General features: G+C 41.7%; 2 protein-coding genes across 2 annotated transcripts; both read right to left on the bottom strand.

Annotated features, from left to right (window-relative positions):
* Positions 1 to 1,739: 1,739 nt before the first annotated feature.
* Positions 1,740 to 11,516, bottom strand: ube2z (ubiquitin-conjugating enzyme E2Z). Its single transcript, XM_084488640.1, has 8 exons — positions 10,731 to 11,516; positions 10,477 to 10,549; positions 9,989 to 10,176; positions 9,449 to 9,560; positions 8,828 to 8,940; positions 8,274 to 8,364; positions 4,126 to 4,313; positions 1,740 to 4,003 (listed from the first exon to the last, which is right to left on the bottom strand). The coding sequence occupies exons 1-7, from the start codon at positions 11,123 to 11,125 to the stop codon at positions 4,134 to 4,136; spliced, it is 1,152 nt and encodes a 383-aa protein (XP_084344766.1). The 5' UTR covers positions 11,126 to 11,516; the 3' UTR covers positions 1,740 to 4,003; positions 4,126 to 4,133.
* A 638-nt stretch (positions 11,517 to 12,154) lies between these two features.
* atp5mc1 (ATP synthase membrane subunit c locus 1) lies at positions 12,155 to 16,237 on the bottom strand. Its single transcript, XM_084488168.1, has 5 exons — positions 16,170 to 16,237; positions 14,778 to 14,825; positions 14,451 to 14,531; positions 12,673 to 12,851; positions 12,155 to 12,567 (listed from the first exon to the last, which is right to left on the bottom strand). The coding sequence occupies exons 2-5, from the start codon at positions 14,814 to 14,816 to the stop codon at positions 12,453 to 12,455; spliced, it is 414 nt and encodes a 137-aa protein (XP_084344294.1). The 5' UTR covers positions 14,817 to 14,825; positions 16,170 to 16,237; the 3' UTR covers positions 12,155 to 12,452.
* Between the last annotated feature and the right edge of the window lie 8,142 nt (positions 16,238 to 24,379).

Genomic DNA, 24,379 nt, shown 5'->3' with positions numbered 1-24,379 from the left:
AGAGGGGCCTCTGGATGAAAAGGTAACGAATTGAAAAAGATTTACACAATATCACACTACAGTAACATCCCTTCCACAGGGCTGGTATGCTGGCAGAACCCTGGCTGTCTCTCAAGTCACCACCAAGTACATTCTTTGGGTGGATGACGACTTTCTATTCACTGACCAAACAAAGATAGAGGATCTGGTGGAGGTGATGGAGGCAACACCAGAGTTGGATGTGGTGAGAATCACATTAGAGGCTAGGTGCTTCCAACATATCCGGTGTACTTGGATAAAGAATGAGTAGGTGTGTGGTCATGTCTCCTTATCTTTCATAGGTTGGCGGTTCAGTGGATGGAAACCAGTTCTACTCCTCCATTTCCTATGAGGAAGGCGATGGAGTCACTGGAGGCTGTATGGACAGGAATACCGACCGCTATTTCCACTCATTACCTAATTACCCACATTGCTACCTCGTCAGTGAGGTGGTCAACTTCTTCCTGGCTCGTACCGATTCTGTAAAAAGGGTTAGATTTGACCCCAAGCTGAAGAGAGTGGGACATACAGGTAGGACAACATTTTTAATTCTGTGCAGTATACGTTCCTCACACCGCTTTGCAAAAGGCTTGGTGCTGCCTTTCATTTGTAGCTTTGAAATTGGATGGATTGCCATTTTGTAAATTTTGTTTGTGCCTTTAAAATACAGTCATATAGCGATAACTTGATTATTTATCAATGGAATCCAGCTTTACGGTACAGCCACCATCTGCTGTACGGCCCACTCTTAACATCACATCGTTGTTTTGTCTATTCTCTATAGAATTCTTCATAGATGGACTTGGCCAATTGATGGTTGCAACGTGTAGCCATGTTTCCATTGGCCATCAGATGAGAGCGTTTTATCCCAAGTACAAAAAATTCAGATCCCCCACACATGAGGATGAGGAGGCAAAGAGACGGCTGCACCACTACAAAAACTATTTCAAATGCATCAGCTTGGAATAAGAAAACAACTACAAGGAAAAGTTTACATAGGGCAGACGTCCTGCAACAGATGCTGATAGATCCATCAGAGAAGAGAAAGTCATCCTCTGGGGTCAGGTCAACTTTCGGCCAGACTTATCGCTCAAGCAAATAATACTGACCAGCTCCATCGGTTCTGCAGAATTCCCCCCCATCTTTGAGAACATCAAAAAACACATCAACACATTGGGTCTAGAAAACATCAAGACCCAACTCTTCTCAGAATCTCACCAACAGATTTTGGAACTAAGATATATTATCTCTAGAGATAAAGATAAAATATCTATCTATCTATATCTATATCTTTATCTTTATCTATATCTATATCTATATCTATATCAGTCTATGAAGCGCACTAAATCCCAGATTTGGTTGCTGTGTTTGAGACAAATGTGTCATTTCTGACACAGCATATGGGGCAGAGTTGTAGTTGATAACATCAGCAACCAGATATATTATCTGTATTGACAAGGTTCATTGAGTGTAATTTGAATATGTGCACTATAGAAAATATATTTATGAGTGCATCATAACATTACATTTTCTAATCAAACTTTTTTTAAAAGGATATGAACAAAAATCAAATCACTTATCCATAGTACTTCATCTGTTCAGAAGTTGTACTGTACAGAAAATGGCAGCATAATTGACCAGCCGTTCTTAGTGATTTATTTCAACACAACGGTAAAAACAAGTAGAACAAGTGTAGGAGGGAACACTAGTAGGGAGCTTCCAAGACTTGATTTTATTTTTATTTTGTGGCAATATCCCTCTTTGATGCTGGCTGGTGTGCAGTATAGGGCAGCAGAGTACAGCTTTCCAGCAGGCATGGTTGTCGTTTTTCAAGCTAGGTGACCACTAGGTGGTGCTGCAGTCCATCATTTTATTGTATTATTAAACCCATTTAATAGCCTAAATAATAATGGTCATTCACATTGTAACATTTTCAATATCATGTAAGTTAAAGTATTTTGAGTCACCAACTGTTTTGAGCCCGGCCCACCAGTTAGACTTGACCGTGCCAGATATGTTAAAACTATGTAGGGAGGGCGGCGTTATTCCAGAGCAGGGCTGAACACTCAGCAGACGAGACTGAAGACTTGTTTGGGAGGGCCAAGAACAATAGCTTCTACATTCTCTGCATTACGACGCAAATGTCTCCTCCCTGACGATGTTGTTGACGTCAACCTCCTTCCACAGTTTCCACCGTCCCTCATCACTGCATAGGACATATTCAAACTGCACACAGGCCTTTTAACGACAAGAAAACACCCCATGGGCCGAGCAGCGGATTATATTACACAATCACAAGCGTTTGGGAGGGGGAAAAAAAATAAAGAAGGAAAAGGAAAGAACACAGTATCACCGTATCCTATTTGGTCCAATCTTCTGCTGAATGGCCCAAGTAAAGAAAACTATTGATTGTTCTCCAATCACTGTAGCAAGTAATTAGGCTTGGGAGGCATCTATTTTTTCCTACCTTCCTGACATTTCAATGGGGCATACAGTAGGGCTGGGCGATTAATCAAATTTTTATCGCAATTTCGATTTTCAGAGTGAAACGATCACCAAACTAATATAATCAAGTTGAAACTTTTTTTTTTTTTTATATACTGTAAATTGCAGAACACCTGGATTCATATCTGGACTTTATTTTCTATTTGACCATTTTGTGTATTTTTTTAAAGGGGAAATTTCAAAGTTCTCATTTAGTTCCCTAGCATACGGTATATGACGGTATTTGTGTAAAAATAAATAAGATTAATAAAAAACTAAAGCAGAGCTGCTGGTGATGTAGCATGTTTGACATTGTCTAGCCTACAATGCTGTGTCCAATATGAAACTTGTAAACTTGCTCAAGTCTTGCTCTGTTTATATACGTATGGCCATAAGCGCCCTTCTTCCATAGATTCGGTTCAAATCTCAACAAGGAGGACCTACTAGTGCACTCATCTTTCTTTAAAAAGTGAGTGATGGATTCCACCAATGTACACATTTGGAAAGTAAGATTAACATGTATTATATACAGTGCTTTACACCCACACTGGAGCGCCACTGGCAATTTTTTACCTGCTTTTTACTAGCAGGATACACTTCTAAAACAGTGAGACGTATCTGGGTTATTTTAGTTAGGCTATTGTTTAGGGCAGGGTACTTTGCAACTCGCCTCCTGTGTATAATATTGACCAAATGATGGCTCTAAAGAGTAGCGCTGCTGCCCGACCAATCTCCTGGGCAGATATACATTGCTAGAAACAAGGGACTGCTAGCGGTGATCGCCTCTTTAGATCCCCGCGACGGATCCCTGTAATTCGGAGCGTCATTATCTGTTGAATATCCAATATCTTTCTAACTTTAAATTATATACTTTCAAACTTGAGATGTGTGATCGTTTTAATACACCACCACAGCTATAAATGTAACTTTCAGTTTTGGATGTCAGGACGATCCAGACGGGCTGTCATTACTGAAAAACGTGTCAAACGCGAGAGAACGGCAAAGACTTTATTTTTAACTATTTAATCATATATTCTGCTTCCAAATGTTACCAAAATACACATCAACTTAATAAAAAATATATTCATAAGATGTCGGAAATAAGTTGCGTTTGTATTTTTTTGATGGTATTTAAGATCATCAGTAATTCTAAATACCCTAGTATACCTAATACCACCCAAGCCTACTAGAGATATCATTGAACAGCCCTGCACCTTTTGAACAGTTTTATTCCAGAATACAATAGTGTACCTGCAAAATCGAAAGGGGAGGGGGTACCCGTCAACTTTACTGGTAGAGAATTACAACTTACCAGATGAACATAGAATTTAACAGCAATTAGCTAGCAGCTGATGCCATTTTCCACAAATAGTCCATCTCTAACAGGCCATGCTCTTTGCGCCATCACATCCAGCCAATGGTGTTCTTAGCTGATTTTGCATATCCATGGCTCCCGTTCTATGATGTACCCGAAAAACGTTGGTGGCCATTTTGTTTTCCACTGTACAAAGACAACAAGAACATTTTTTTTAGCAACACCAGCAACACTTAACGTCATACAGCATGCAATCAAACGTTTTTTTGTTGACTATTTCTAGTAGAATAAGGTGAACGTTTGGTCACCTGGTCGGTCATGGTTGAGAGCTGCCCTGGCTGTCGGGGTCCGTCTCGGATGAGCTGCTATTTGAGTCAGAGTCGCCGTTGTGCTCGTCCTCCGCAGGGGTCTTCTCACGGATCCTGAGGTGTGTGGCGCCGAGGCGAGCGAGCAGGCCCTGGTAGTCGAACCGCCCGCGCTTCTCTCCGAACGGGTCCTTGGGGGGGGGGGGGGGGGGGAAGGGGATTGCAAGGGTCGGGATGATATGACCACATACATACGGTTGTTTGGGTGTACCGGTACCGGAGAGCACATCGGTACTCCCGTTTTAGCAGGAAAACTCTATTGTATGTATACGATTGTAAATACATGTCATGTGAAAAAGTTAGGACACCTCATGAAAACCTTAGTCTTTTTCCACATATGTGAACATATAGACATTTGATCTTCATTTTAACATTATTAAGAGATGGATGTAATATAACCAAATAAATAAAACTGAAACAAATAAATGTTTACATTTTTGGAAGATGTAAATAATAAAATGCAATTTTCTTCTGGAGGAAAACGTGAGGACACCCACACTTTTATTGCTGCTTAAAATGCCTTAAATTAGAATCATCAACCCTGGAGTTCTCGTGAGAGCACAATTTTATCTGATATAGGCGGGCCAAAAGTGTTGCTGTTTTACCGATCGGATACGGCAAGTCTTATCTATAGGTTAGCTCCGCTGGTCTGGATACGTCACCCCTTGTATTCTTCTGATTAGTAGTGTTTTCCAATTGCATGCAGTGATATTTTCAAATGCATGCTTGGGGCCACCCCTCGAGTTGGGCAATTTTCATTACTCGTTGCCAGACCCTACAGCTTTTAGATGTGGGTCTGGATTTCCAGGCTAGAAGGGAGTGGTATGGTGGGATCAAAAGAGCTCTGAGGCCTTCAAGACCACAAAATGTCATCACAGGACCTAAAGGTAGCTCTTGCCACAGTTGATGTCAAAGTACACGCATCTACTTTTAGAAAGAGACTAAACAAGTCTGGTTTGCATAGGAGGTGTGCTAGGAGGAAACCCTTGCCGTCATCAAGGCAAGACTAAAGTTTGCCCGAGAACACTTAGAAAAATACTTTTGGTGCATACCAAAGGCAGCATTTGAGAACCTCATACCAACTCTGAAGCATGTGGGTGGAAATGCTATGTCATTGGGGCTGTTTTGCTGCAGCAGGGTCTGGCCAGCTCACCACCATACGTAGAATCCACCATGAATTGTTTATTTTACCAGAGGGTGCTTGAGGAAAATGTGATGTGTCAGAAAATGTACCATGCAACATGACAAGGACCAAAAACATCAGTAAATCCACGAAGGAATGGCTAAAAGGAAGAAGTTGAGAGTTCTGGAATGGCCAAGTCAAAGCCAGGATCTTAATCCTATTGAGATGCTGTGGGCTGATTTGAAACAGGCTGTGCATTAGGCTTGGGCGGTATTACAGTATACCAGAGTATTTAGAAATACAGAAGGTATTAAATACCATCAAAAATACAACCACTCACCTTTTTTCCGGCATCTTATGAAAACGTTTTTTTATTATGTTGATATGATTTTTGGCAAAGTTTTGAAGCAGGATATATAAGATTGTGGTGCACGATAATTATCGGGCCGATAACAGAAATGATGATACGTCATTCCGATAAGTCCGATATCATGGCGAATAGCCCCGATAACATAGCCTATATAATTTCAGTGCCCTGCTCCCACTATGATAACGCTAAATGATAGGTCTTATCGTAACCCTAAAAGTACACATCATACAATCGATTACAATACATGAGTTCACAACTGCATGCATACATAGAATTTTTTATTATTATGTTACACCTTTCCTGCTGTCGGCTCCCCGACCGTAGTCGAGGAGCACAGGGGAGACGTTCCCTCCAGGGTCGATATTTCCTCGGGGGTAACACCCTTCACTTTGACCGGCAGTGGGTCTGCTTATAGGTCGGAATATGGTCGGAATGAAGCGGCCGTTGATTATTGACAGGCTGGGTACTTCATTCTTAGTTTCACTAACTTTACAGTACACATTTGCACAGACACAACCAGACTCGTTCATTACTTCACTAAACTGACACGCGCTACCGCTCGCTCTCCTCGAACGAACGAACGAACGAACGAACGAACGAACGAACGAACGAACGAACGAACGAACGAACGAACGAACGAACGAACGAACGAACGAACGAACGAACGAACGAACGAACGAACGAACGAACGAACGAACGAACGAACGAACGAACGAACGAACGAACGAACGAACGAACGAACGAACGAACGAACGAACGAACGAACGAACGAACGAACGAACGAACGAACGAACGAACGAACGAACGAACGAACGAACGAACGAACGAACGAACGAACGAACGAACGAACTCACTCACTCACTCACTCACTCACTCACTCACTCACTCACTCACTCACTCACTCACTCACTCACTCACTCACTCACTCACTCACTCACTCACTCACTCACTCACTCACTCACTCACTCACTCACTCACTCACTCACTCACTCACTCACTCACTCACTCACTCACTCACTCACTCACTCACTCACTCACTCACTCACTCACTCACTCACTCACTCACTCACTCACTCACTCACTCACTCACTCACTCACTCACTCACTCACTCACTCACTCACTCACTCACACACACACACACACACACACACACACACACACACACACACACACACACACACACACACACACACACACACACACACACACACACACACACACACACACACACACACACACACACACACACACACACACACACTTGTAACAATAGTTAGCTGAACTATTGTTTGTCCTAGTGTTCGTTAGATGTGAAATTATGCAAAAAAAACGCTCTTTCTACGGTAACGCAGTCGTTCGCAACGCCTTTCTTCTTCGTTGTTTCTTCTATTTGTCTGTAACTCATGCTCCAATCTTTCATCGATCGATGCGGATGTTGTGGATGCAACGGAAATATACGATGCATCGCTGCAGCAACATTTAAGATGATCGCGATGAGTTCTGCCCGTTCTGCCTCCGTGCTGTCTGCGGTCAGACCAAAACACAACTGAGTGACAGTGGAAGTCCTTATCCCGCCTCTTGCGAACCTCGACCCTACATCATATCCCGCCTTTTGCAAGCCCGCCCCCCTAAACCCCCCGTTGATTCTACTGATGTCTGAGCGACACCGATGTCCGCATATCGGGCATCAAGTGTGAATTACAACCCAAAGGTTTTTGGGTTTGTTCATAGTATTAATGTCATGATCTTAGGTCATGATCATATATATGTATATGTGTGTGTGTTATCGGTTATCGGTATCGGTATCAGCCTTTAGGAGCTCAAAGTTATCGGTTAACGGTATTGGTTAAAAAAAGAAAAAAAAAGTTATCGTGCATCCCTAGTAAAAATAGTCCAAAATAAAGTCTTCGCCATTGCATTGTTGTCAAGACTGAAATAGGTTTGTTCACCAACAATTAGTGGCTGGCTTGGGTAGTGTATCAAAAGAATGACAAAAGTTTGTAATTGTGAAAGATATTGGCCGATATTGACACTTAGAATTACAGCAGTAGTCCTGTGTGTCTAGTGATATATTTCTGCCCAGGAGACAGGACAGGCAGCAGCACTACTCTATAGAGCCATAGTTAGGTCAATATTACTATACAAGAGAGATTACAAGATGGATAATGGATGGCAATGGATAACAATTGCTATTTAGAAGTGTATCCCTCTAGCTCTACAACAGTAAAAAGCAGGTTAAAAACTATCGCTGACTTAGAAAAACGAGTGCACAAGTACGTCCTACCCTATCTATTCATTTTTCTATAGGCCATACATATTTAAACCGAGGAAGACTTGTAGCAGCTCAGCTTTGGTAATTTATTTTGTTCCACGAATACCGTCATATGGTGTCCTTTTCCTTTCCTTAAATTTTTTTAAAATAAATGATAACAAAGTAACATCATCATCGTTTTTTGTTCCATTACATCACCTTTATACATTTTTCTCTATATATTGTTTTAAAGAAGATAATATTAATCTACATATCTCTTAAAAAATAACTACATATTTCATAAGGTTTCCTAAATTTTTCACATGACCGTAGATGTGATTCTGACCTGCATGTTTTGCCCTTGTAGGTGGAGTCTCTCCTTGCAGACTCCTTCATAGAAGTCATAGTACTCCAGAAAAGACTTCTCCATCACACCCCTAAAAAAAAAAAAAAAAAAGGAAAAAAAATCACTTACATACATACAGGTATCACAGAATATCCACATGGGTAATTTCCACAGAAGTCAATACTAGGACATCTAACGTGGCCAATTATAACCAGTGATCCAGAGAACGGAAAAAAACTAGACATGATGCTCTCAAGCCAAAAAACATGTTCTCAGCAAGTAAGATGGCCTTGTTGTTTATCCTTGCTACAAATCTGGAAATAGGGTTTACATGATAGCCAAGTAGAAATGGGCTGTGTCTTTATATGGGCCAGTGGACATTGAGTGCATTTATATTATTGCAAAGAGGTTTGTAATGTATGCAATTATATAACTTATCATTGAAAAACAAATGGCTTTGGCAAGGAGCTAATTAATGCAAAGAAGAGAAAGACCGCATAGGAGTAGAGAACAATGGGTGAAGGAAGTGATAGAATAAAGGTTCCAGGTCTCACCACAGAGCTTCCGGACAAGGTATTTTTCCATCTAGCATATCACAGACGGCCACCCTCATGTTCTCATGTCGGATACACTCGTTGTAGTTCTTACGGTCTCCAGGGTGTCGCTCCTGAGATAGACAGAGACAGACACACAGGGTGCAACCACACACAACAAAGACAATGAGTTTATTCATGCATAATACTTGCAATAACAGAGAAGCTACCCGGCTAAATAGATGCACTATCTGCTGATATACGCCATGAGCAGTAAGAGACCTTCCTCATCCCACGAGTTCAACTCTCAGTTTCTTGCTGAAGATCAGTCTGGCCCCTTCAGCGTGTTTGAACCACTTTGGATAAACAAAACGGGGGATGGACCAATGATCGCAAGGAGGAGGCAGTCTTAGTAAACGACGAAGCAAGGAGTGCCGCAGTCAATAAATACATCCACGTAATTTCAATAACAATGGTTACAATGGGAAACCTTATTTACCAATATCCATATAACGATCAAATGTCCATGAATTTACAATTCTGTGATCCTTAATAACTGTTAAGATATTAAGGATCCAGAGTCCCAGAGTCCCCTGAGTCCCAGAAACATGATACGTGTGATGGTTGTGAACCCAGCCATACCTGTTCAAAGCCAGGCTCGTTGTGGTAGGGGTTCTCCGTCATTAGAGACTGAATGGAGATGAGGACGGATGAAATACTCTGGGCTGGGCTCCAAGCAGGGCCTGTCCATGTCCTGTTTGGATACAACACACAAGGAACAAGCATTGGTAATGTTTCGGATAAACTGACCCCAACACAGTCATGAGTGTGCTTTTTTTGTAAATAGATCAGGCAGAGGAAGCCTATTGAGAGGTTAATAACATTGCACTTCATTGTTTTGTAGATACAATGGAATTTAAGTGTTTGTTATGATGGACTGCAGTTGAAATATAGCCTAAATCATTTGAAATGGATTGACTGAACATAATTCCACACTCACGAAACTCATTAAGTTACAAGAAGAAGGATAGTCTGCATAATTCTCCTATTCAAACTTTAGCCAAACTACATGCAATATGTGACCAGAGATTTATAAAGTATAAACTGCACAATTTCTGCAACTGATCTGCAACTGGTCTGCACACTATCAAGAGGCAAAAACGTATGCATTTTCTAACTTACCCCAGGATACTGAGACAGACTTTGCCATTTCGGTAGAAGTTGGGGTTGAACCGGACCGTGTTGTGGCCGGTGGTGATGAGCTTGACTCGAGGTGGGTGGATGGGGTAGTCGGGAGGGCATCGAAACAGGAAGAGGAAGAAGCCTCCTTCATATGGTGTGTCAAACGGCCCGGTGATCAGAGCGTGGATCTGGTTGGAGCATTGTGAAGCATTACATAATTCAAGAAACTTTGAGAAACATGGAAGGAAGGCAGGACAGTGCACTGGCTACGGCGTTTGACTCAAAAAAGGGATATGGGCGCAAACTCCAATGCCTGCCTATAGGCATCCATGACCAAGATGCCCAAGTCCTACCTGCGCATTAACGACATGCATCACTGAAAGACGCTTTGGATAAAAGCATCTAGGAAATAACTAATAGTATTAGAATAGAGATAAACGTCTTGAGTATCTGTGTTGGGAATTAGTTTACAGTCTGTGACACAATACCTTAGTCATATCTTGAGGATCAGGAACAACAAACATTCCCGGTGGGGGTTCCTTATAGATTGACATGATATCCCTGAAGAGGAGAGAGAGAAGTTGACGAACAGTCAGGAGTTGAGGAACAGTCAAACCCCACTCTTAATTACGTTGAAATAAGGACATCGTTACAAGATGGGCGACTTTAACACTTTTAACGTTACTTTCGCTTCTCGGCTTGTTCTAAATAATATTATTTACGATTATAACGTATTGTTTACCTCTTGATTCTCAGAATACACTGCACTGACGCCTTTTCGTTGTCCCAGTCGGTACTTAGGGTCGGGTCCCAAGAGGTTGCATGCATTTGGGTCAGGAGGCCAGCTCCAGCAACGCTACCGAGCCCCAGCCCAACGCCGTGGAGAGGTGATGTAGCGTGGGCATTGGAAGACAGGGCGACAAGGTGGGTTCCGGGGTTTGCGTTTCCAAACGTGCCAGGGGTGGCATTAACTGCGGCGATGCCACTCGGCGATGCAACAGTGTGGGGCGGGTAAGACAAGCTGGGGCTTGAGTTTGTTGCGCCATTTGTAGAGTGTCCCACAGGTAAAGAGCTGGCCAGAGATGGTATCAGACCAAGGGCACCAACGTCCGACTCGTCCCCAATGCTGTCGGCCATCGTTAAGCTAGCAAGCTACCAAAAACGCCCCGTCTGAAAACGTTGGCTAATTTACAAAGCTACCTGCATCCGGCATTGACAGCTTCGTGTAAATGTGCGTTGATGTCAGGCGGAATCACAATGTTAGGGGACGATAAGAGAACATAGGCGATACCAAAAGCGAAACACGAGTCATTTCTGTCCAAGACATTATGGCTAGTTTAGCTACTATATCGTCCTCGTATTCCCGTACCAACAAAAAAGTATGTATTTGTACGCACAAACACAGGTCCACCGTCAATAGTTTACGACGCACCTCCCGTTAAAGCGTGATTTAGATATTTGACAGATGTACTCGAAACAAAATGGTAATCGCAACTTTAGGAACTGATTAGTTATTGTGCAGGGCTCTTTTCCCACCAGCACTTCCTGCTTGAGTCTTAAAATATATACACTGCCACCATGTGGGGATTTAGTGCTATACCAGGGTTAATAAAAGTTTCACTGGGTCAAGAAAAACAATGCATATGTATTTACCCATCGTTTTACCAGTGGAAAAATATCGTATAATTTCAATGTAATTTAAAAGTCAATAGTTAAGTAGTGCACAGCTCATTATAAAAAGTCCCATTATCACCTCTCAAAACCTAACTTGAGATATTGAGTGCTCCATGAATTCTTTATAAACTCAAAATATAGATTCTATAAAGACATGGTCATTTTGAAAAATAATCATATGGCAATTAACATTAGATTTAGATTCATAGTTATACCAAACTATTCATAGTTATACCAAATAGTTTTCCCAATTTTAAAAAATTGATTTGGATATACCCAATTACAAGGCATGGTGAGTTTGTCCAAAGGTTGCTTGAAACTTAAAAACAATCCTACTAACCACATGTTATGAACAGTAGTTTACAGACGTGGTCAAGTAGATTCGGACAGTGGCCAGAGCCCAATGTCAAGTTTATTATTTGATAATCAGAATATTAATAGCAGTGAATTAGACTGCATTACAGTCAGCATGGAAGAAACCACAACAACAGATTTAAGTTATCCCAACCATTTATTTCGGACAGATTTAATGTCAACCGAAGTGTGGTCTTACATAAAACTTTTGAAAAACAAAAATAAAGCGTAGGAACATTAAGGGGTAGGACTGAACGCTGTTGTTAACCACAGATGTGTTTTTTTTTATTAAATTCCCATTCAGAATATTTGTTTTGTTGTTGATTGGAATGACCCGTCAGCTCCTTCAGTTAGATTTCAAATACCATTTCCCCCCCCGCCCTGCGAAGGAAGGAAGGGGGAAGGACGATGTGGGTGGTGAGGTATAATGCCAGGTTTACATGGCGAACAGGATGAGGAATGCCACCATCAGACAGAACAAGCCCATGGCCTCAGACAGAGCGAAGCCCAAGATGGCATAGGAGAAGAGCTGCTGCTTCAGGGAAGGGTTCCTTTGAGAAAAAACAAAACAAAATGCGTTATATCACTATTAGAACCACTACTGTGCTTTAAAAAAAAAAAAAAAAAAAGTAACCATACTGAAGTTACATCGTTACCTGGCATAGCCGATGATGAGGCTGCCGAAAACTGTCCCAATCCCGGCTCCTGACCCAGCCACTCCCACTGTAGCAGCTCCAGCACCAATGAACTTGGCCGCCGTGTCGATGTCCCGGGAGACTGCGCTAGTCTGGATGGAGCGGGACAAAATGGCCGACCGGCTGACTGGCAACAGGGACTGGAAGAAAGGATGGAGTTAAAACAAACCCCTAACATGGACTAAACAGAATCAACTCAATTGCAACGATAGAAAAAAAACTATCACGTCGTGGTCTCTTTACATCATGCAGAAAAATTAGGGTCAGAGCAAGCACTGCATTATATAGGAGGTCACCTTATATTGGAGTTTCAATGTACGGTATAGCGGAGATAAAGTGAATTCGTACAGGACGGTTGCACCAAATAAGTTAATGCTGAACTTAAGACAATGTGGAGGACTTCTGGTCCAGCTTGGAAAATAGAGGTGTGCCCTAGCAGTGGTTGCAGATTGCAACCAATGACTACAGTGGCCTGTACTGTGTAGGGTAGTCATGTTGGATGCATGCATGGATGTCCAACATGGACATGCATGTCCATTAAAGATTGCACACCAACTGAACATAATCCCCTGATTCGCAAGTCGCTTCACTATAGGCGCGTTCCAACTGAGGGACTTTTCCCCCATAGTGAGCCGCTATGGGTGTGGCTTGAGAGAGAGGCTCCGCCCAACTTCACAGCAGCTCAGGTAATACCTGCCTTGGGGTAGGAGCTTTCTGAGCCACAACTGAGTCGCTCCTAATATTGTGGGCTATGATGCGAGATGTTTGGAGCTCCGTCTGGCCACTGGCTCATTTTGATGTCCACGTCTGAGAGGGTTAAGCTTCTTGGATACATAGTATAACGCCATATTTTGTGGCACACTTCATATACACAACGTCGCTCATTACTACACTAATAGTGTAGTTAAAAAATAAAAATTAATTAGGTCGTAGACCTGGGGATAACTGTCCTACAACTGGACAAAATCACAATTCCATAACCGCCCCAAAAAAAAATGGCCAATGGCTTTGGAAGTCAACTCATTGGCAAACAAACTCAATAAGTAATTCATGTACCCTTCCTCTAATCCTCAGAAACCTTCAGCGCGTATTCTACATGCAACATAACTGCCTTGGTATGGATGAACACAGGACATCATGGCATTTCTAAAAGCCCTTATGTCCATGACTTGTTAGTTAAAAATGGACTTGGCTCTAGCAGTGGTTTCAAATTTTGTTTGAGAATTCTTAAAATTATGTCCAAGACCTCTTTACCTACCTATCTTTAATGAATAAGTGAACAGTTTCAGCTGGAATTCAAACGCATTAAAAAAAAAAAAGTTAAAAGGAAGGAGGGGGACGTGTTAGACCTACATCAACTTCATGCTCCTTTCTTTGTACCGTCAATGTGTATGAGCAACGTTATATGCAATGTCCCGCACACCATGGAGTTACACTGAGGATCTTAACCCCCTCAGGCACTGCAGTTAATCACTGCCCAGACAGATGGTCCGTCATCAGTTGTTTTTTTAAGTCAGGTTTTACTTCAGTCTTATTTCAGCAACAGTGATCGAATGGCATAGATTACTATGTAGCCAATCAAACAAGACATGCATGTTTAAAGCATGAACATTGGCATTGTTATAAACCATCTCTGGCGGCTTGAATGAGATTTTTTAAATCTCATTCATGACTCCCTTTGAGAATCACTGTCTAGTGTCTGTAGTGTAAAGGGCCAACACTAGATTTGTTAAAGTCACCTGCTGCTCCACTGAGGCTTCAGGTCGGTTAAAGATGGAGACAGAGACAGGCCTTGCGAGCACCCTGGACCCTCCACGCAGCTAAAAACAAAAACAAACAAACAGTCAGGTAAAAGAGGGCACACAATTATACTGAAAAGCTTATGGAGAAAAATAAACAAATTCTCCCTTGTAATGTATTTATAAACCACAAAGCATCTTTAAATGTGTCAACACTGCAAAATAAAATAATTGGTCTCTTGCCCTGCCTCACATTTTGTCTGAATGCATGTAGTTACATTTGAGAAACAATACAAAACATAAAGAGATTTTGAACATTCTACATACCACAGCAGAGGAGGTGACAAACTTGGCGCAGGCGTACATGGCTGGAACCTGAGGGTCAAGGTGAACATGTTTAGGCTTTGTATTCCCCAAGCCACTTTTTGATGGGCAGGGTCTGTTAACTGTACTTTCACGTGACCAGTTATTTGTGGAAACCAACAGGTGGCTGCATTGAAATCATTCAAGACCATGTGATTTGTTGAATGAGTGATAGGAAAAATTGTCCTGTTAAAAACAATTGAGAAGAGTAGTTTAATTATAAGAATAATTACCATTAGTTTAGTTATTACATGAAAGGCACTATATATTAAACTCATCTCATCCACCAGGATCCTAAAAGCAGCATGGCCCGGTTCTCCAATACACTATGCAACATTGAGTTTTTACTAAAAATACGATTGAGTGCCGCCAAGTGGGCAACATTATGTCCAAGGTTCAAGGTAGTAGCTTAATCTATAGAGAAGGATATGCCAACTCGTACAGACAATGCAATTAGAAGACCGACGCAGGATCCACAAAGTGCACCAACTAGTCTGGACATTTAATCTAATCCACTTTGAGGAAAGGATAACCTTTGAAACGCTTCCACCTTCAGCGTAGTGTAAAATACGATTCGTGGTTGAATGAAAGTAGTGCACCAACTCTGACACCAACTACAGCTAAAGCTAATTTGTGCAGCAGGACGTTTATGATATATCCAGCAACATTTGATCGTTGATTGTACGAAGCTTGCGGACCTTTGGCACATGCATGAAGAATGTTTACCAAATTAGGGTTAGCTCACGTTACTGACCAGATAGAAGTGTCCTCCAAGACAAGGTACGCTATCCAGTTAAGCTACAATGCTAAGCTAACTACAACCTAGCCTTGAAGGTCAAAAAAGACCACAGATGAACAGACGGGCCTGGCCAAGGTTGAAAACAATGGTAGTTTAAGAATAAACACAAACTTGAAAGACAAAACTGTTTGAAAGTCAACCACTGTGAAGCCCTTGCAGCGGCGAGGTTTGGTAATAGTAACGTTAGGCCCAGAAATGAGCGAGTCAGACATTTTACATCCAAGTGTCATTTTGGCTTGTTCGCGCTGTACCGTCTTGATCATGTAGTGGCCGGCCCACACCATGCATGGACAACATGTCAAAGGCTGCAAGGTTATGAATGTTAACTATGCGGTTTAGTTAAGTGAGAACGTACACAATAATGTTAAGATCGCATGCAAATGAAACAGTCCTTCAGAGGGATCAAATCATTGAATGGCCGACCGAGCTAGTACAGGTTAGCAATGACAGCTACGAAAGAACGAAATAATGTCCAGGAATCAACAATAAAGAGTAACACTCTAAGCTATACAGTTAAAAATTAAAACAAGAAGATGGTCTAAAGAGGTTGAGTTTACCGATTTGTTCGAGTTCTAGGAGGGTCCGGTAATTGCTGTTATATTGCGCAGTGGCAGTCAATGAATGTAGGATAAGACACACTGTCACCTTGCCATTTATAAGCTAAGCTTCTACGTCCTGTGCATCCATTGGTTGAACAAAAACGTCACTCAAAAAAAATCAGCACGTCCACCAGGCGGTTCTCACACTAACCTATCAAATGCTGTAGTTGAGCTACGTCCCTTTCGACCGCTCATAGTTTATGTAAGGGTGGAACCAAATGATATTATTGGTCAGTATAACCGGGGGAATATTTGTTTTACCCGCCCTGGTGCCCTTTCAATGAACATCCAGTGTCCTCCATGTCTATTGGGTGTCCTCAAGGAAGTCCCGCCCACAACCTACAAACAGAAAAGTGAGGATCGTTGTTTGCACACACACACACACACACACACACACACACACACACACACACACACACACACACACACACACACACACACACACACACACACACACACACACACACACACACACATATAACAAGCGGTTATTATATCTACAATAAAAAAATGGAAATAGCATCTAAATAAACTACCATTAAAACTAGAAAATGTAATCCATAAGGGATTACTGTGCATAGAAATTCCTGTGCTCTTTATGATCTTTTTGCATGTCGCTTTGGATAAAGGCATCTGCTAACCCTAAGAACCATAACCGTATTTCAGTTAAATTCAGCTGAGGGTTACATAGCCAATGCAAAGATTGATAGTTGAGTGTGGATGAGTTGAGATATGGTTGGACAGAAATCAGACACTGAACATAGAAACCATCAACTTCAGTCTCGTGTCTTCTCTTAATTGCACAACCTTTGAACAATTATCTGTTTTCTCTGGTTAAGATGAGGGAGGTAGTTAGCTTCTTAAAATGTAAATCACAGTCAATACTAGAAAATGCATTTCCTGCAGAAAATGCAGTGAGTGCTGTAGTGCAAAGTGAGGTTGAAAATATGTTTTAATAAAGCCACATAGATTAAGACATAAAGAAACGTTAAATGGCTTAAATCAAGTGAAGGGTTCAAAAGTCTAAATGGAGTAGACCTTTGAAGAATAAGTCCTGCCTCTGAGGCTCTGTCAAAGGTTTTTGAATGATCATACATAACAGACTCTGTAGGTGGCGAAGAAGTAAAAGCTGCATCACGTTTTGAACTACACACATTTTCCATTTAGTTTCAACTGGCTTTTTGGATTGTCGGTGCCATTAAAAGTAGTAAACGATTATAAATGCTATTCTAACGGCAACGAAAACCCCAAAACTCAGTCGAAACTAGATGGAAAAAGTGTGTAGTTCAAAATGTGATGCAGCTTTTACTTTTTCACCACCTACAGAGTTTGTTATGTACGATTCATTCATTAAAAAAAAACATGTTATTTCCCATAGACATTTGACTGAGGGAATCGGGAGCCTTGGAGGCAGGATTCTTCAGAGGTCTATGTAAACATGACACAAATCATAAAACACAAATCATAATCTGTCGCAGTGCAAGTTTATCAGGCAAACTTTGTCGCGCCACATCTTTTGCCCGCCATGCTGCGGTTCACTGCGGAGTGGGTTGGCCCTGCCGGTTGAACGCTGATTGGCTGTTACGTTACGTCACCCAGGGAGTGAACGCTGATTGGCTGTCATCACACGAATGTCGCAGCAAAGTTGAAATATTTCAACTCGAGCGAAAGTGTCGCACTGCAAATCTTCTTGAGCGCGCTCGCCCGTGACAGGGTTTTCATGCCGTGCGACAAGTCAAATCTTGCCGCAGGTTTTTCTAGCGACAAATTTCGCCCGATTCGCGTCTCTACATTGGCATTGTATGGAGTCGTGTCTCCCCGTCGCGTTTGGTGTGAACGCACAGCAACGTGATTAAAAGTAGTCAAATTGGGCGCGAAAATCGCCCAATCTGGCAACGCTGCCTGTACGTCGTAAAAAGTAGTCAAATTGAGCGGCAAAAACTGCCCAATTTGGCAACACTGCCTGCACGTCCTCGCTCTTCCCTCAGCGTAAATCAATGAGACCAACTGAAAACGAGGCGGACATGGAAATGAAACTGTGATTGTGAAAAAATTATAAAGGCTTGTCCCGTGCGCGTGCTCGCGCGCACTGAAAATGTCAGCTATGCACCAATCAACGTGGGCACCGCCCACATTCCCCACGGCACCGTGTATATAAAGCCGCGCAGAGCAGCGTCCGTCCTCCCTTTTCTTTCAGCAATTGCTGAAACCAGTCAACTACTTCGAAACTATCTACGATGAAGAAACGCAGCGGCGGCGTGACGGAGCCCACAGAGGTAAGGCCTCTCTGCTCCTCCTGCCCGGCGGCGCTTCCAGCAGCACGCCGTTCGCTTCAACGGTGCCAGTGAAGTCGGCATCATAGAAGAAGACTTAACATGGTGGAGGAAAAACCCCTAAAAGCGGTCTACTGTCCAGACGCCGGGTGCTGTCCAAACGTAGAGCCGCTGCCTCTAGTGATGGCGAGATGAACACCTTGAAGCCTTGAAGAGGTTCATTTCTCGAGGCTTCGGATGCTCACTAGGGACACCTAGTGGTCAATAAAAAAACAAGAAAAAATAATAGTCTACCTTTGGTCTGATTACACAAAACTCATGAAGACACTGAATGTTCTCCCATCCTAACACAGACCTATCCCAGTACTGCTTAGCTAAAGTACCAGTGAGCAGTCATACCCATTAGGCTATGGTAAAACATGTTACATTTTATTACTACGTACTATAGGCTAATATTATGCAGTAGGCCCTACTTAATTCATAAATCTAGATATAGAGAATGGAAAATAGAACAATTATTTTTTTACATATAGATTTACTTTTTTAAATAGAAAGAGAGGAAGGTATGGGAGGACATACAGCAAATGACTGAGTAGAATTCGAACCCCGGTCGCTGCGTTCAGGACTTTGCCCACACGGTACACGCTTTAACCCGGTGTACCACCGGGGCGCCGATAAATAGAGGTAGGCCTATTCTGCCATCGATTTTGATGTAGGCCCTATCAAACTCAGGTAGACTACTTCCAAGCCCTTTAGATACCTCTTAGAAATATACAAAATTGAAGTTGTGATTTTGTAACACAGAAACGTTTTAGTCCGTGAACCAGACTCTGATACGTTCCGAAACAGTCGCATCTGAGTCGAGAGGGTCGACTCGACTCGCGTTTGTCCTAAACGAAGCTTCAAACGTCACACTCATAAACCGAGGCTTCGTTTGTCATTAGTCACGTGGTTTTTATGGGAACGACACAAGGCTCGACACAAGCTTCATTTGGAACTCCCCCTTTTGCTCGATACGTGCTCCAAAGCGTCGCTTCATATTGGCCATCACTAACCAGCAGAGGGCACTCTCTTTCCATCCAGAGACATGACGCTGGAACGCCCGTCTTTCTCGTCTCTAAACCACGCTGTATCTAAACCAAATAACAGTAGGTATCCGAAACATACATTAACATATCTTCGACGGCCTGCATACAGACACACACATGGGAAGTATAGCATTATGATTCCTGCACACTTGCTGAAATCCCAACATATGTGAAACCATTCGCAGTGCATGATTTACAGCAGTGGGAGAGTCACTTGTAATAATATAGCCTAGATGTGGAAGCTGAGGGATGGGGATCTCCCAGGCTGACGCTTGTTTTTCCAACAGTTGGGCTATTTGGTTGCAGCTAATCCAGAGTAGAGCGTAACAAGATAGCCACACCAATGTAACCAAAGATTGACGTTTGTTTGGCGGTATGGAATTCGTCTTCCACATTCTCGTATGTCAGCAGCCTTACTGGCGTCCGTTTCCTTGACTACCAGGTGTTTCGGTGGTGTTCACAATAGCTCAAATTAAACTTGTTCACAACCGCACGAAATAACAGCAAGTACTTTTTTTAATCCTATTTTGAGGCGGAACAAGTAAAACTTTAGACGAAGTGGGGGATGACGACGTAGTCCTTGACATAGTGTTTAGAGTTTTTAAGGACTATTTTAAACATAGTCGATTCAAACTGGTTATGAAACTGGAATGATCAAAACAAAAGGTGAGCATGTGTTTTCCTGGTTTTACTAGTCTCTTTAGTCTCGCTGCACTGCGGAGAGTATTATCTGTATTTATGATTGCCACATGTATCGCGTTATGTCGTCCTAATGTTACAAAAAAGCTCTTTAAATAGAAAATATTCGTGTTGGACGAGAAATGGGCGACCTTTGCCAGTGTATGATTAACCGTTCATTGAGATATTGAGCTTGTCTCCTGCGGAGCGAGCAGGGAGTTGGACCCACTTGTGTGTGTGTGTGTGTGTGTGTGTGTGTGTGTGTGTGTGTGTGTGTGTGTGTGTGTGTGTGTGTACCCTAATTAGGCACATGTGATGTATAACAAATTACAAATGTATGACATTGAATTGAACCACTCAAAAGTTATTAAAGGGACTAAGTGTAGGATTTCGACATGCATTGCTCCCTTTCAAGTGCAAATGAACAGGTTGTAATTTAACTTTTTTCTATTTGAACCGGGCCGGGTTTTCCTAAAAAGGCGCAGAAAATGTCTAGAATGCCTGTTCTTGAATAACTTTTTAGTTTGTAAACCGTTTTTTTTTAAATTAGTTTACACATTATAAACACTTAAGGCTATTATCTATCTATACTTTTTTATTTTTTATTTTTTACTCAACTTCTGCTTCAAACTTAATGCTAGAATAATAATTACTGTACTACCTTACTAGCCATACTTGCCAATCGTTTATGAACCGTCGTAAATCATGCATCTTTTTAATTATTTAAACTTTAAAACTAAAATTGTTAGTGTACAAAATGTAAACTATAAAAATCTATAAACTGTCACTGCTCCCACAATATTTAGACCCCTAGACATATTGAAAATGTTGCAGGGATTACTTATCTACATTTTTTAAGCAATGGTGTTTTTGACAGGACATAACTTTCAATGTATTGCTTATCTTTAAACCTTTTGAAAACATACACAAATATTGATTCAGCTGGAATTCAAACACTAGGAGATTTAGAAAATGCGTTGAGCTGAGAGTTCTGAAAGGTGAGGGGGGGGGGGGGGGGGGGGGGTGCTAGCTGCTAGATTCGGTGGTCCAGTCTCTTTTCGATATATATTGAACATGTTTTATATTGATATTCATCAAAAGTCTATCACGATACGATAATTTATTGTTTTATTGCCCAGGCCTAGTATAGCATTATAATAAGTGATGTTGCATATAAAATGTGCCCCAGACCGTTGCATTATACTAGTAAGTGTCAGAGAAGCTCAACCCCTTCAATCTGACGTGGACATCAAAATAAACCTCTGCTTAGAATAAGCTCCACACATCCACACACACAGTGGCGTTATACTATGAGTGTCTGAGTAGAATAACCCGCTCTCGGACACAGCCATCCACAATAACCAGCTGGCCAGGCAGAGCTCCATGAATCCACACACACTGTGGCGTTATTCCGAGGGTCAGAGAAGCTTAACACTCTTGGACATGACTGATATAGCCAGTGAACACGATTATGCATCCTTTCACCAAGATACCCTTATTAAATATAACATGTATACAAATATAAGCATGTTTTAAGTGTAAAATAGTGTGGTTTAAGGATGAAAGGGATTATGATAAATGATGTGCATTCTTTAATGTGTCCATGTTTTGGAGACGTACGTTTCCATGTTTGATATCTTAAAGTAGCCTAGTCTATAATACCTTCTGAGAAAGTTTGTATCTGAAATTACACTGTTGCTATACAACTGCACGCCCTCATATTAAAGCAACCTTTATTCACATGCTGCAGGGAAAGTAAACATTAGCTTGTAGCACCGGCTGTTGTCAAGATGAATGATCAAAAACAAACCCTAACCCTAACCCTAACAGATAGAAGAAGAATAGGTCCATGAATGTAGTTTACCACTTTGGATGAAATAAGAGGACTGTGAAACTACTGAACTGTAGAAACTAAATTGGCTTTTATCTCCACCATGTCTTACAACATATACAGTAACCACGGTGACCATGACAAATATGCTCAATTGTGATTGGTTAAACTGATTTATTCGTCGGCCACAGCCATCAAAAATCGACCTAGGTGAAAAATGTATGTTTCTTTTTTGCAATACTACATTGAGGCGTATGTGTCGGCTACAGTCCCATTCACAAAAATAAAAAATTGCAACTAAATATTGCATTCAATTTAAAAGGACCTTTATGTATAAGCTATGATCTATGTATTTACATTAACAGACTAAGTAACTCAATACAATTCATAGATCTATCAATGAACCTCAACCATCCAGAACACTAGCAACTGTGAATAACCCCCTAGCAACCATCCAGAACACCCAAGAAGCAACATAGCAGTTACTATAAAACCACGGCACTACACTACGTCACTCTTCTGTACATGTCCAATACACCAGGTACTAAAAATTGCTTTTGCCAATCTGCACAACACAATTTCTTCTGAAGTTGTACTTTTTCTGGTTTATGATTGTTAGTCTTAAACCACAGGGCTTACATGCCGCTGCTCTAAATGCAAAGGCTTGTGGAGGTTGCAGTTCACTTATTGGTCAAAGGGGTCTGTGTTAAGAAGGTATTTCTGATTCTGACAGTCTCTTTAAATATGAAAATATTGTTGTATCATTGCAGTAGAAATGGAAGTGAATCCACGTCCATTCCATAGATATATCAGTAACCATGTGTTTGCACTGCTGTGAGCGATTTGAAGCGCAATTTTTTACATGATTATTTCAAAGGCTTGGCAAATAAGCCAATTCCCTATAGTCGGAGCAATGCTTAGGCCAATTATCTCCACCCAGGATGAGGCCTCCTGAAGAAGGCAAGTCCAAGTCCTCAGCCTGCACCAAAGTCGGGGACCCGGACGAAGAGATGACCCCCTTGGATGACCTTCCACCACAAGCAAAGAACAAGAAGAGGAAAAAGAGGTAGATGGATGGATACAATATAAACCAGTTACATATGGCTGTTTCCTACTCGTGTTTTTATTTTTGGATGCTTTCAGATAACGTACTTGTGTATTTGATTACTGATGCCATGTTGAGGCATCTGATAGCAGGCTGAGACAGGGTATTGGTGTCGATGCAACACTACTCCTGAATGCTGTCGTTCGTGTCACTGAAGAAGCAAAACTGCTCCAGTAGTTGCACTGCTACAGATGTATACATGTAACTTTCTTTTAAAGTAAAATGATAAAATAAAACATGGATACAAAATGCATTTCCACGTGAACATTTTTATCTAAAATCACACACATGTATGGGTACACAAACAAACTCACCTACTCACTATCCCTCTCTCGCTTACTCTTTCTCTCTCTCTCACTATATCCCTCTTTCTCTCACTGTTCCAACCTCTCTCGCTCGTTCTTGCACGCTGTCTCTCCCTATCTTCCTAACTCCCGCTCTTTCTCTCTCTCTCTTACATCCATGTTTGTGTGTGTATACATGCGTCTGTGGTTGTGAGGCAGTTTAACAAGCAATCGCTTTACTGCTTTGTGTGGTGCACACCTACTTTTATTGCTCTAGACCACAGTGAGAGAGTAAGATGGACACACACACACACACACACACACACACACAGATGGAGGAATGGAGTAAGAGTGAAATGGAATGAGACAGAAGGGAAGTGACGGAGAGAAAGAGGCTCGAGATTTTAATTGAAGTCATGGTTGTGTGACCTAAGAAGGAATCCATTCCCCTCTGTGTGTGTGTGTGTGTGTGTGCACAGCCGCTTGTCGTCAGCTGTACCGTAGCTTACCGTGTTTTTCATTAGGGTGATGGTAATCTAGGATGAGTGCAGCACTGAATGGAGATTTAGATCTGTCATCACTACAATCATAAACAAGTCACAGGCGCAAAAACCTTGGCTTAAGAAGTGTGTGTGTGTGTGTGTGTGTGTGTGTGTGTGTGTGTGTGTGTGTGTGTGTGTGTGTGTGTGTGTGTGTGTGTGTGTGTGTGTGTGTGTGTGTGTGTGTGTGTGTGAAAGAGCTTCAGGGTGCCAACATATCTGCTTAGGACAAAAGAATCTCAGTTTACATTGGTCCTATTACAGTTTTTCTCAGTCCCTTTGGTACATTTTTCGAATCATCCTCGACATTTGCAAAACAGTATGTGCATTTCTCAAAACAATTCGTACAAATAGCAAAACACTACCTGCA

The sequence above is a fragment of the Micromesistius poutassou genome (genome assembly GCF_964030765.1).
Source record: "Micromesistius poutassou genome assembly, chromosome: 1".
Lineage (NCBI taxonomy): Eukaryota > Metazoa > Chordata > Actinopteri > Gadiformes > Gadidae > Micromesistius > Micromesistius poutassou.
Note: the sequence above shows the minus strand (reverse complement) of the source record. Positions and strands in the feature narration are given on the sequence as shown.

Excerpts from the sequence above, each read along its gene's own strand:
- ube2z (XM_084488640.1), bottom strand. The coding sequence starts at position 11,125 with ATGGCCGACAGCATTGGGGACGAGTCGGACGTTGGTGCCCTTGGTCTG. Across the intron at positions 10,177-10,476 it reads ATCCTCAAGATATGACTAAG|ATCCACGCTCTGATCACCGG; the intron begins GTATTGTGTCAC and ends TGCTCCAACCAG. Across the intron at positions 8,365-8,827 it reads CCTTGTCCGGAAGCTCTGTG|GGGTGTGATGGAGAAGTCTT; the intron begins GTGAGACCTGGA and ends TTTTTTTTTTAG.
- atp5mc1 (XM_084488168.1), bottom strand. The coding sequence starts at position 14,816 with ATGTACGCCTGCGCCAAGTTTGTCACCTCCTCTGCTGTG. Across the intron at positions 14,532-14,777 it reads TTGTCACCTCCTCTGCTGTG|CTGCGTGGAGGGTCCAGGGT; the intron begins GTATGTAGAATG and ends TTTTGTTTTTAG. Across the intron at positions 12,568-12,672 it reads CTCATCATCGGCTATGCCAG|GAACCCTTCCCTGAAGCAGC; the intron begins GTAACGATGTAA and ends TTTTTCTCAAAG.